At 34.9% G+C, this 13,994-nt stretch overlaps 1 protein-coding gene across 3 annotated transcripts; it reads right to left on the bottom strand.

Annotated features, from left to right (window-relative positions):
- Window positions 1–7,175: 7,175 nt before the first annotated feature.
- LOC306860640 (NEDD8-activating enzyme E1 catalytic subunit-like) lies at window positions 7,176–13,292 on the bottom strand. 3 transcript variants are annotated; one of them, XM_079402441.1, is made up of 18 exons: window positions 13,244–13,292; window positions 13,061–13,131; window positions 12,269–12,383; window positions 12,077–12,157; window positions 11,917–11,999; window positions 11,751–11,831; window positions 11,592–11,635; window positions 11,430–11,494; window positions 10,655–10,810; window positions 10,418–10,520; window positions 10,184–10,297; window positions 10,041–10,094; window positions 9,271–9,307; window positions 8,982–9,063; window positions 8,738–8,838; window positions 8,590–8,653; window positions 8,439–8,493; window positions 7,188–8,302 (listed from the first exon to the last, which is right to left on the bottom strand). In XM_079402441.1, exons 2-18 carry the CDS (start codon window positions 13,078–13,080, stop codon window positions 8,184–8,186), a joined length of 1,374 nt encoding a protein of 457 aa, XP_079258567.1. In that variant the 5' UTR covers window positions 13,081–13,131; window positions 13,244–13,292; the 3' UTR covers window positions 7,188–8,183. The 3 variants fall into 3 exon arrangements, with proteins under 3 accessions (XP_079258568.1, XP_079258567.1, XP_079258566.1); XM_079402440.1 differs by having other exon boundaries at window positions 13,093–13,131; XM_079402442.1 differs by lacking the exon at window positions 13,061–13,131 and having other exon boundaries at window positions 7,176–8,302.
- Between the last annotated feature and the right edge of the window lie 702 nt (window positions 13,293–13,994).

Here is a 13,994-nt window from a genome sequence, read left to right as displayed (position 1 = left end):
ATTTTTTCTGGATTTTTTATTTGATATTCTGTCTCTATCAGTTAAAATAAACCTACCATAAAAATGATAAACTCTTCTTTTTTTCTTTAAATGGCCAAACTTACAAAATCATTAGGGGATCAAATTATTATTTTCCCCACTGTTCCTCACCATGTACATACACACACACAGTATACATACATACATATATATATATATATATATATATATATATATACACACTTTTTTTTTTACAAAGTACCAAAGACATGCACACACAAATGTATATGAATAATATATGCAGTAATAACAGTAATACAGTCAAATATAACTGTTTTCTATTTGAATACATTTTTAAATGCCATTTATTCCTGTGATCATGCAAAGCAGCTTAATTTTAAGCATCATTACTCCAGTCTTCAGTGTCACATGATCCTTCAGAAATCATTTTAATATATTGATTTGGTGCTCAAGCAACATTTTATATTATCAATGCTGAAAGCCCGTTTGTTGCTTAATATTTTGGGGGGGGAAACATTATACGTTTTTTAGGATACTTTCATAAAGTTCAAAAGAACAACATTTATTTGAAATAGAAATCTTTTGTTACATTATAAGTGTCTTTGCTGTCACTTTTGATCAATTTAATGCATCCTTGCTGAATAAAAGTATTAATATACTTTAAAAAATATAAACTTTTGAAAATATTTTTTTTTTAAGTACTTTAAAAATATATATTTTATTCAGCAAAGATGCATTAAATTAATTACAAAATGAAAATACTACAATGATATAAAATATTGATTTAGTTGAAATTATTTACTTATGTGAAAAGAGAAAACAGGGTGATACAAGGAACATAAAACTAGCATGCTGTTTGCCAGAGACAACAATCTAGAGTTTAGCAGTCATTATATAAAACATAAGTTTTACATGAGTTTTCCACAAAAGACCAATCAGAAATCTAGTATTCCAGAGATCAGTTAACGAAGAACGTATAAAATCACAAATAACTAAATTGGATTGAAAACACATTGTGAAATACTGAGTTCTGTTCAATTTTCTCAAGTTTTCACCTGCTCAGAGGCATACAAAAATGACCATATCATCACACCCACATAAACTCACTGCCCACACACATAAACCCACACTCAAGCCCACACAGAAAGAAGAATGTGCATGCTAAATAACACAAAAACTCTCAAGCTATGGCTGATTATTGACAAAACCGCATGACAGAACAGCATATGTTGGGTTTTGGACACAGTCACAGCATGGGTCCCTTAACCTTCAAGACTTGTGCTGATCATTCAGCTTCATCATAAAGAGAGTGCTGGTCAGAAAAATCATGCTAGTCTTTTTAGCAGGATATTCAGAGACAGATCCATACACAGTCAGCAGCTTCTTTTGTAAAATGGTAATATCCTGCTTAACACAATACATGTGCACCCCAGGCACCAGAATATAGTAATGCTATTGAAGATATGAGAAGATGTATGAAAGTGAATGTGGTATTACATCTGGATTTTTCTTTCAAAACGTTTTTCTAGACATTTTATCTAAGAATGAATTATAAAGACAAATTCTGCATGATTCTGAAATATCATTTTCCCAATCTAAATCCAAGTACTAGAGAATCATCACTGATAGCACAGGTGAATGTAAGCTCAAGTGCCCTGTGTGCAAAAAAAGGCATTATATAGGGTATATTAATGAGGAATATTACTTATATTTTATTAATAAAAAAATAACATCTGCCAATTTTGGATATTTTCAGATATACTGATATTCTATTGTAAAATCTCATCATCTAATAGTTACTTAAAATAAATCAGTCATTATTTAATAACATTGTTAAAATAAATCTTTAGCAAAACTCAAATATCCATTTTTCATACGATACGATGCCTAAATTTATTTGTGGCATTTAAAATGACTAAGTTTAATCTTTAGTTTAGTTTTTCTTCTTTCTTTTTTTTTTTGGCAAAATACAATAGAATTTTAAAATTGACCATTTATTGGTTAATTAATTATTAGTTTATTGTATCAGCCAGAATATAGATACCTCCAGCAAGAAACACTCTGTGGCAGTAAATCCCCCCAAAATATCTGTTGATTGAAAAGTCAGCAAACTGGCAGAGCAGGATTAGATTCACACCTCGAAGCCTGGGCTAAATATAAGAAGAGTGACAGCTTGAGAAAGCCACTGTTTTTTGTTGCTGGAGTTTTAAATCAAATGGAGCCCTGAAGTCCAACCTGTTTCTGAAACTAAAATAGAGCCAACAGGAGTTTGCAAACCATCAAATGCAGCCAGGGTTATTAATATTAACTAAAGTCGGACCGGAAACTAAACACATAAGAAAAATGACATTACTTGAAATTTAATTTAAAAAATGTTTTGTATAAAAACTGTATAGACCTATTTAAAAAAAAAAAAAAAAAAGAAGAATAAAAAAAGTTATCCAAAAATGTAAATAAAACAGAAAATACATAAAGTTGTAATTCAAAATATTAACAAAAACTATAACAGAATGTCAATGATACTAAAATACCACTGACTGCAGCTTATGCTGTCATACATTTATTTATATAGTTTTAACCAATATGACAGTTATGGACTGCATTGATACCTATTGGTGTGGAAGCGGCATCATGAGAATTAATATAAAAAGCTGTGACCGTGGACAGTGGACATACCATCTACACATGAAGGTTGGGCATGGGTGGTCCCAGCAACCTGTCCAGGGAGACATGAGCACTTGACCGTCTGAGATCTCTCCTCTATTTTATTCTTATTACAGCAACGATGAGCTGCAACCACTTCACAAGTTGCTGGATTAACTTCAGACCGACCTTAGATTGACAGAAAGACAGTTAGAGACATTTCATGCAGGATGTTTGTCATATTGTGTGTGCTCACACATCTTGAAATATAAAACTGTGAAAAAGGCACAGGCAGTATTATTCCTTGTATTCTGGCGCCCTCACATGGACATACACAACACTACAATTAACCTATGCTGAGCTCTAATCCAGTGACTTCACAAAAAGCAGAGGATTTTTTTTTTTATTTTTTAAATGAACAAAATTTCAAAAAAATAATTTAGCTAGTACAGTTTCTGAACTTTGGTTAATTTGACACAGTGTGATGGAATATATATATATTATTTGACTTTTTAATTATGCAAATAAACACTTTTCAATCTACAAAACGCTTCATGGCCAAATGACAGAGTTATAATGGGTGGCAAATGGCTCTTTAGCGGTTATTAGCAGTGGTCTGACTGTGCTCCAGCGGGGCCATATAACTGTGTGTCCAGTGTGTTTAATTAGACCTGAGGGGAAAGACAAAATGGGGAGAGAGAAAGAGAGAGAGATGTTGCACTAGCTTAGCTCACTGGTTTGGCCTCGAGAGCTTTGGTTGCTGCTGGACACTGACTGTGAGCACAGGAGCCACACACAGACAAGCAGAAGAGCCCCTGCTTTCCGCTTTACTTTATTCCTGTAGATAAGCTCCACACAGATTTCTCTTTTGCAAGACATGCTTGCATTTTCCTGTAAGAAAAAAAGCTGTGTATTTTGTCTTGATCATTACATTTTTAATAATGCATGCATCATGTGTAATTACAAAAGCCTATTTCTGTAACATATTTTAAAATAACAGAATACAACCAAAGCTTACAGCTAAAATACCAAGGGATATTAATATTTTGATACATCATACATTCAATACATCTTATTAACCATAGTAATTGCTCTGCCTCAAACTGGTAGATCTTAAGAGGATACCTGAACTTAGTATGACACTTCACTTAATATTCTGTCATCTGCGAGCCATCAAACGCAAGAGTGCGTGAGATTCAGTTGGATCATCCTTGTTATCATCTTTATCATTTGCAAGGCCTAGAAAGAAACAAAAAAATGTGATGGAAATAAGATACTGTTAGCGATTAGTGTCAGTATTACTGTCAAGTCCCCAGGGTTAATCTGATCTTTCATCTGATCTGCAACCCTTCCATGATTAGTGAGCTCAGAGGTGGCTGCTCTCATCTGTTATTGACAGAGTGTCTTTAAACACAAGCTTTTATAGTTCCTGACCTGACTATGGAAAACTGATCCCTAGTGCTCTTCTAGGTCGCTCAGGAAAGATAATAATAAAAACGTTACCAGGATAACATTTTTAATGTTCAGGATATTCACACATTTTTAAACTTCTCAATAATCTGTAAAGCCTGTCTAGATCCACTTGCTTGTCAGCTTATCATGACTATATACAACTGACAGGATGTGATATCAAGATGTAAACAAAAACAAACAAAATATATATAGACTAAAATATGATGTTAATTAGAAAGCCGAGATTCAAGGTTAGACTAATCAGGTTTTGTTTTAAATTCCACCTTTTTCACCCTGAAGAGTGAATAATAAAAATTAATAAGTTTACAATGTATTTGTTGCTGAGGTAGCCTATTGCAAAATTTAAGTAAAAAACGCTATTAAAAAACGAATTCAAACAAATACTGAAAACGTTTACCTTATAATTTATTTTCATGCACACATACAGTGTTTGAGCAATTATGTTATGTTAATTTTGTAAACGAATAGAAAATACAAATTATTCAACCTGCTCCTTTTAAAAAATTTAAAGTTTAGAGTTGCCTTACCTGTATTTTTTCAGGAAAATGTGTCCCTCCTCTTCATGTAGGCTACTACTTCAGCACTGGTTGACTGGAAGACGCTTCCTACATCCATCAGTGTCAAACTTAATCAAGAGATCTGTTCATTCAGATCTTCTCTATTACTAATCTAAAGGCGATTACTTGTGTTAGTAACGCGGTAGATAGGGATATTTAATAGCACGAGCTCATGACAGGAAGAAACTATTATGTTTATTCTATACAGCCATACATTTGCATATAGTATAATAAACACCAATAACATGATTTAACTTAAGTCCATTTAAAAGGACATTTTACATATTCAAAATATCTAATATATTTATTTTGTATTATAAAAAAAATACCTGTTTATTTTGGTGTACATACATTTACAAATAGCTTAACTTTGAAGTGTAGAATTTTGGCTTCTGCTAAATTTAACATTTTATACATGCAACTTAGCTTGACAACCAAAAACTAAAGACTGTGTTCTGACTTAAGAAAAAAAGAGTCACTAAATGATTGAAGCTTTATTTGTGTCAGCAACATCAGCATCTGTCACATCTGTCTTCATAATCAAACTTGCCATCTTCTCTCACCATCTCCTGTGCCCTTCACGTGCCCTATTGTCTTTCAGTCACCCTCACCGGACTCGATGTCTTTGTGGTGAGTGGTGACTCTCACTAGCACCAGTGCAGTGCTGTGTGATGATGCTCACCGGCCCCAGTGTCTTTGCAGTGACCCTCAGTTGCCCCAATGTCCTGCTGTGACGCTCCCAGTGCCTTTGTGGTGACCCTCACCTACCTCAGTGTCTCGCCATGACCCTCACCCACCCCAGTGTCTTATAGGTGACCCTCACTGACCCCACTGACTTGCGGTGACCCTCACCAACACCAATGTCTTGCAGTGACCCTAAATTGCCCCATTACCTTGTGGTAATCCTCACCAAACCCAGTGTCTTCCAGGTGACCTTTACCTGCCTCAGTGTCTCCAGTGTTTTGCTGTGACCCTCGCTGGTCCCACTGTTTTGCAGTGATCCTTTCTTGGCTCCAATGTCTTGTGGTGACCCTCACCAGCTCCAGTGTTTTGCTGTGACCCTTGCTGGCCCCATCGTTTTACAGTCAAATATAGATAACTACAGTTTAAACATATGTACATACAACTATACAGATATACAAATGAGGACATTGTAAAAAAAAAAAAATAAAGAAAGAGATAAAGTGGCATAAGGCACATGGCAGATAGAGTGCAAACCAGTTAAATAAAACAAAACTGTGCAGTTATATGTGTATATGTATAGAGTGTATATATATAGTGCAAGAGGAGCTTATCAGTCTGAGGACATTTGTAGAAAAATAAAAAAAAGAGATAAATAAAGTGGCATAAGGCACAAGGCAGAATAGATAGAGTGCAAACCAGTTAAATTAAACAAAAACTGTGCAGATATAAGTGTTAAAGTGTTAAAATGTTCCTCTGGAAGACTGTTCAGCACAGTCCTCACAGCTTGATTCAGTTCTTCCTTTTTTGAATCTGCAAGATACAAGGATTCAGTAAGATTGAGTCGGATCTTATAAATCTGTTTTGTTGAGCAGCAAGTACTTAAAATGTTCACTCATCACCATCAACTTAACTTACCCCTGAACACCTTCAGCAGTTGTGTCCTGTGTGGCTCTGGAATAAGTCCACCAGGCAATTCCCTGATGAAAATTTTCAATAAGGAGGCCGAAGTAAGAACATCCCAACTGTCAAACTCTGGTAAGCTTCCTTCATCAAAACTTTTGCTCAGTTCCTTGCAGCTTTTCACTGACACTCCGACTCTGAACAGGCCACTCTTACCGAGACCTAAACACAAACACACATTTTACAAATACACACAACCTCTACATAAAAGTGACAAACACTGAGAAACACTGTCAAACACTCACCATGCTTCTCCACAAACTCAGTAGAAAACAAACAAAACTACAAATCAGGAATCTTTAACTTACTTATAATTGTAATGCACAGCACACCATGCATGAGAAGGGTTTTTATTTCTAACAGGAACAGGTGTACATTTTAATATCTAAGAGTTCATAGCCCGGAAACATTTATTATAGTGTTCCTACATGTACACTAACACAAATTTACAATTCGCTATTTGAAAATTAAAGTAAATATGCTAATATATTTTGAAACGTTCTTAAACTTTATGAAGCTCTTTTTAGTGGACAGTCATTTTTAGTAATCTGCTGTGTGTGCATATCACATACTTACACACATTGTTAAAACACCAATCGCTCCCATTTCCATGAAAGGATCGGGTTTCAACAGAGAATTCTAGAAAAGAATGTTCATATACCTCCTGCACTCCTCGCGTCATAATTGCGCTCTACTGATGTAGAATATTCTTAATATAGTCCAGCTGTGTTTGATTAATTACTAAATGTGCATACGTTAACATTTAAGACACTGAAATAAAATAAAATAAATCAACTTAAAGCACATTTTATAATACTACAATGCAAATAAATAAAAAGTGTGTCAACAGAGTGAATACAGCTACATATTGAAGTTTGCTCATTTGTCAATAAATGTTTAATAACTTCAAAGAATTTATTATAGGTCAAATTCATTCACAAACAACTGCGTAAACAATATGTACAAACATTAACTTAAAATATATTTTTACAATACACAAAGGCAAAACAAGAAAAATAAAACTATAATGGTAACACTTTATACTAAGGTTCCATTTGTTCACACCGGTTAACTATAGCTCACAAACCTATATAATAAAACACTAAGCTTAATTTTAGCATTCACTCATTCATTATTAAAATCAAGCAGTCTGTGAACTAACAATCAACATTTGTATTTTTATTAAATAAGGTTAAGGGAGATCAATAAATACTGTACCGAATGTATTGCTCATTGTTAGTAAATGCATTAGCTGATGTTAACTAATGAGAGCTTACTGTAAAGTGCTACCTACTAAAAAAAACTGCAAATGACACAGAATTACCAGAGGCCTGTACTACAAAACTATTTAAAGAAATTCAATACAGGATTGGTTTCATCATTGTTCATTATATTTAAAAAAAGCATGAAGAATGTAAACGCGTACACAGCATAAGAGATCATGACGAACAGAGTGAGAGATAGAGGATGAGTGACTTCATTGCACATCTGAGACATGCTGATTGGTCAAATACATGTTTGTGACCTGTGAATGAGACTAACTTGCACTGGAGTAAATTAGTTGTGCAGTGTTTGCTACTATTCCAATGAGCACCAATCCACCTTTGTAGTACTTAATTCTAACTGGTTTAACTTGCTTTGTGGTACAGGTCTCATCAGCCTTGCATAATAATCCTAAAATTGTCTGGATTGTTGGTTGATAAAACGACAATATTCCTAAGTTACAAATTAATGAGAAAACAATTGTTTACAGATGTTACAGTTTGAAGTACAAAGCAAATACAGACTCTACACATATAGGGGGTTATTTGATATATGCTGCAAATAAACTGTTGCAGGTGAATTTGAGGAACAACTGCCATTAAATTAATTTTGTACTTGTTTAATGCTGCATGTTTCTGATGTGAAGTTTAGCTTGAAGAGGACAGTCTGAGGTGTGGTGACATCAGCAACAGCTAACTCCTGTCCATCAGCCAATCCCAACTCTGCAACACACACACAAATCATAGTATTTAAAAATCATGGCATTTATAAAAATGATAATGCTGTCAACATTCTGACCATTTGGAAATTCAATTTCAACTGTGCTTTTGTGATTCTCATGGCTGGAGAAGATCTCACCTTTTAAAGTTTTGCAGAGATTGGGTCTTGTTCTTTCTTCAATCGAGGCAATGGTCTGAAGGACACAAATAAAACCTTAATATTTAAGCAGTGCAAAAAATACAATAAACATCACTATATTCAGAATCTTAGCATATTGATACTGTCTTACCTGCAGGTAGAGTGTTTTATTTTTGCCTTCAAGTGTTGCAGTGACAGCTGGGGACTTCATTTGACTAAAAAAACATTTTAAATTCAAGTAGATCAGTATTTATAAATAATTTGCAGTGAGAGAGAGTTTATGGGAACCGTGTACTTACAGAGAAGCATTCTCAGTCAGATACTCCAGCACCTCTTGCAGTTTAGCAGATGGTGGGAACTGTAGTTTTTGAGGAACCTGACTACAGGCTGTACAGTTATCCTGTCAATCGTAACAGGCAATATCACAACAGCTGGGATCATTTCACATCTTTTACTTTCAAAAAGCTGAATCTTTGTAAAGAGGCCTTAAATGAAAGTTTGTAACTTGTGTAGCAGATAAAAGATTGAAAATGTCATCGTTACCTTTCGCTCTGCTTCAAAAGTATAAGTATACAATCCATCCACATCATTAAAAACCAGATAGTTATTCAATGGGATATATGCACTGAAATAAAACAGACACACATAAATTAAGGTCTAGATTAGGTGAAATATTTTAAATATACATTTTGCACATTTTAGATAAGGTTAAACGTTTGAGGAATGTTCGTAAGATCTAAACAAAAGGTTTTTTGTTTGTTTTTACTGGCCAAGAAACAAACTTGAAATATCAAAATGTCAGAGATGGAATCAAAATGTATAGATGATTCACCTTGTAGCAATTTTAAAAACTTCTGTGGCGCAAGCAGCTGAAAATGGGGGAAAAAAAAAATGTAACAACTACATAAATTAAGAATTTAAAAAAAAAACCGAAGGCTGGCCACACAGTAGACGATTTTAAGCCCGATTTGCACCCACGAACGATCGGGGGGTGGCCCGATTCGCAGCTTGTTGCAATCTATGGTGTGATGTCATTACGATTATTTAACTGCTCCCCGATCGAGACGGTGCTTCCCTGAACTTAAATCGTAAATATCAAACATGAAAGCACTATATCAAACATGTTTGATATTTAGGACTCTTGATCATGCTGCCTCTGATGAGATACCCACGATAGCCAATGACAGCGAGCAAGCGTCACCTACCGGTTGTTATGTGCTTCTATAACTGAAACTTGGCAGCTACAAAAATGCCATGAAAGCAGAGAACATCACCCATATTCTTTTCTATACTTTGTTTTTCACTGTGAAAGAGAACGCGCACCAGTGTTGATTGTCCTCGTTTTTTTTTTTTCTCTAGTCATGCTTAATCTCGCGAGTCTCTGTAAGATCACGTGTCACTGTGAAATCGTTCCTATAATCGACAAGTATGTGGTCCCGTGGTCTGATCGAATCGTCTAGTGTGCGCGTTCAGAGGATTATAAGCCTAAAAATGGGTTGAACTGTCTTCATGTCTGTGGTCTCCCATGGTTTTAAAATGGTTCTAGTGTGCGACCAGCCTAAGGGAGGAAAATAGTTGTTTCCTCTCAGGTTCAATCCATACCAGCGATGACTGCATTTGTAGAAGCAACAGCAGGGATGATTCGTTTAACTACACCTGAAAGAAAAGCATGAACATCTTAGAACTACAGTCTATAAGAAAGCACTCTCGAAGTTTCTCAGATTCATCAGTCCAGCCGGCTTCACCTTGAGTGAGTCTGTAGGTGACACCAGTGATATTAAACTCAGCTGCTCTCTGTAAAGACTCCTGGAACACCCACTGAACATGCTCTGGGTTATCACCATCCAGACCAACAGCATCTGCAGACACGCAACAATCACACGTCAATGTTGAGCCATTCAATGCAATGTTGAGCCATTCAATTCAAAAATTAGAGTCATATGAACTCCTAAAAAGAAATATAAATATAGTTTAAACACCTCCAAAGGGTTTGTCTTTGGGCCACTGCAGCACTCTCACATACTCTATGCAGTGCTCTGGTAGCCGTGGCATTGAAGCAATAGTGCACATTGGGAAAGTGATCTGAAGAGAACACAGACAAAAGCAGACAGTCACTTCATCTCAGCAATACGAGTGTACAATTGTATGGTCACAGCAAACCCTTCATTTACAGTGATGAATGGAATTAACAGCATATGAGAGCGAGACTACAGTACTTGTGGTGGGTAAAGCTCCAGTGTGCAGTCTACACAGGCTGTCATTCCCGGCAGGATGACTCTTGCATTCCCTTTAAAGCCCTCTGTCCCTCCATCTATCAGAGGAATGATAGAGCTGGGATCCAAAACTCCATCTTCATAAGAGAGCAGGGACAACTGAAGAGAAACCACACCAACTACAGTTAAATCAAAACATGTCTGTCAGAGCTTTCAGCTACTGTGGCAGACATTATATGATGGTTACTACAATACTGCATATACCTTTTCACAACCACAGACTAGTCGGCTATGAGCCCTAAGTGTAAGCTTAAGTAAAATAAAATGCACAAAGAAAAGGATTTGCAATGAAATTCCATTGGTAAAAGAAAAACTACTGACTGAGTTTAAGTTACTTTACAACAGCAAAACTATTTTACAGATAATTTTAGTATTGTTTCAAGTGCTTTTACAGCATTATGCAAAAACCTTTCAGGGTTTATTTCGCAATCAAAACCTACTGGCTGAACTTCATTCCTCTTATTACACAAATTAAGTATTTAAGATATTTTAAATAAATACTAAATAAAAAAATAATTCAGAGTAAAAATTAAAAATACAATATTTGTAAATACAAATATTACAGATGGATGAGGAATTAAAATGACTGTGTGGATTGTCTGTAGTTTTAAAGTGCTGGTAGTTTCAATGTATTATTTAGCAAACATGTGTTTACTGGCTTTTGATGAAATCCAAATCAGTTTTCATAGTTAAATGCATTTGAAGTATCAGAACTGACCAGCATCCCATTGATCCAGCGCCTGGCAATGATTGAGTCCAGCCCACAAACAATAATATGAAACTCTACAGGGCAAAGAAGAAACATTCATAGATCAGATCACAGACTCTATAAATACTTCATAGAGATGGTTTCAGATATAATGAAAAAATCTGCACTCACGTCTATAAAATGAAGCATCGAAATCCTGAATTTTTTTAAAATGTCTAAAATCAAATTAAGAAAATACATTATTTGTTTCATTTACAGAGATGTTAAGCATGCGTGCTCAGCACGTCAGTAAGTGTAAAGCCATTGTCATAGCATTATTTTAAAGGATACGGTACAACATTACAACCAGGAACACGCTGGTTTATAAACTCAGCTGCCACATCTGCTTTAGGTCGTCCAACATCTTTGGACCTTAAAGAATTCAGGCATAAACAAAATTAAATAATGTAGGTGCCAACAAACGTGGATATCCGTTTTAAAATGCACACATTTGTACCTAAAGAGGAACTGTCTGTTGAGGTTGGAGACATCAATGATGTCCATATCCACAACATGAATATGACGAAAACCTGACAGCGCCTTAAAAACATATTATCAACAAGTTTTCACGAAGTAAAAAAAATATGGAACTGGATTGAAGAAAATATAGATTTTACCAGGTTTTTCAGTAGTTCACAACCAAGACCCCCAGCTCCAATGACCAGGATTTTGCATGTTTCCAACAGAAACTGCAATGTCTTTTAAAATGAGGAAAAATGTCCAAATATGAAATAAATATATATATATATTACTAACTAAATAATATGAAGTACTAAAAAGTAAGCAAAATTGTCAAATTGTTTTGTCACCTCCCCACTAGGTTCAAAATCTGGGTGTGTGAAGGGGCCAGTTCTCTCCAGGAACTTCTGCACATGACTCCAGCGGCCTTCCCAGTCACCAATACTGCAACCTTCAACTGCCATGCTAACGAAAAAACAAAATTAAAAATACAAAAATGTTTAAAACAATAGTATTACCTACACTAAACAATATATACATGGCTCTGATTTCTAAATGAAACGTTTGATAAAATGTTATCGCTATAAATCTTTTTTGCACTCCAATCATGAGTCTTCAAACATTTGACTCACAATGTTTTAATAGTGATGCAGATGTTTCAAAATGCCAAAGTTTCTGAACATGGTTTAAGATGTAATAAGATTACAGCATTCTTACTTGTACCCCATGCAGCACAGTAAATAAAACCTGTAACTTACTGGAGTAACACTTGACATGGTTTACGAGTTATATCTCAAAAATAACGCAACCAACAATGTCTAAGAAAATCATAGTTTAGGCTCAGATTTAATAAAGTGATAATGACTGACTCTGAACACAGACCAGACCTAATAAAGATCATCAGACATAATTAACGTTATACTCGACGACATACAGTAATGTTCAATTTCATTAGCTGCCTTGAATGTTATTAACAAGCCTAGCAGCATAACACTTCTATTATATTACGTGTGCTACTAATATATTGCCCTTCACAAATTAAAATCCGATTTATCATTGGATTCGTGTTACTTTCTCCGCTTTGTTTACAAGTCAAATGCAGGGTGAGTTTTCACAGTCCCTATGCTGAGCAATCCTCAAACCTGCAGCCAGCTCTTAGCATTTCATCACTAACTTCTCAGTCAGCGCCGCTATTCTCCTTCTTTTCTTCTCCCTAAAAAGTAGAAATGAGCGAAGGTTCAATTAAGCTTGCACACGACCGCATATCCGTGTAGTAATGTTGTATTGAGTTCATCTGTGCTCATTGTTCATTCTGCAGCACTTACGGCTCTTCTACATCCGCCATACTTTCAGCGTCACATTCCTACCCATCCTGCTTTGCGGCGGCGAATCGGTCATAGTTCAAGTCGAAATGCTCCCCCAACATTATTATTATGACTAACTATCGCCACTTGGAGGCATGTAACCTACTTCAATCGCCATATCATTTGACAGATTTGAGCATGAAATATCATGGTTATCTGAAAAAAGGTATAAGAATATAAATTATGTATGCAGCACAAAACTAAATACTACATACATCAAGCTATACTTTACTTTTACACACTGACCATGAAAATCACTATGAGTGAACTTTTAATAGTTTATTTTCTTTTATTAATAGATTTTATGTTTTTTCCCTTGTCACAGGCCCAGATTGTTCTAAAATCTAAAAAACTGTTAATAAAATGGTTTAATTGTAAAACTATGATAAACTTAACATGTGAAAATATTAGCCATTTATATTTATTAGCCAATAAATATTTTATATGACAAATTATACAATAGGCTCTAGGATATATGTAACAATGTTTCGCAAAATAAAATTGTTTTATTCTGTCAGATATGCTGTTGTTGTTACCAATGTGGCATGATTTTTGAGTGTTTCTATTATCAGTATTTTTTATATTTTTAAGATTAATAAAGCAATTTATTAAGAAGAAGAGATGAATAGGCCTATATAATGCAAGGAAACAAACATAAGTAGTTGAATATTGAACTCTGATGTATTGCATCTTGTATTGCATGGGTTAGATG

Source organism: Barbus barbus, assembly GCF_936440315.1.
Source record: "Barbus barbus genome assembly, chromosome: 41".
NCBI classification, from domain to species: Eukaryota; Metazoa; Chordata; class Actinopteri; order Cypriniformes; family Cyprinidae; genus Barbus; species Barbus barbus.
Note: the sequence above shows the minus strand (reverse complement) of the source record. Positions and strands in the feature narration are given on the sequence as shown.

Coding starts and splice junctions, on each gene's coding strand:
- LOC306860640 (XM_079402440.1), bottom strand. CDS start 13,263: ATGGCGGATGTAGAAGAGCC. Junction 9,064..9,270: donor GTTTTTAAAATTGCTACAAG/GTGAATCATCTA, acceptor GTTTTATTTCAG/TGCATATATCCCATTGAATA. Junction 8,839..8,981: donor CTTTTGAAGCAGAGCGAAAG/GTAACGATGACA, acceptor TACGATTGACAG/GATAACTGTACAGCCTGTAG.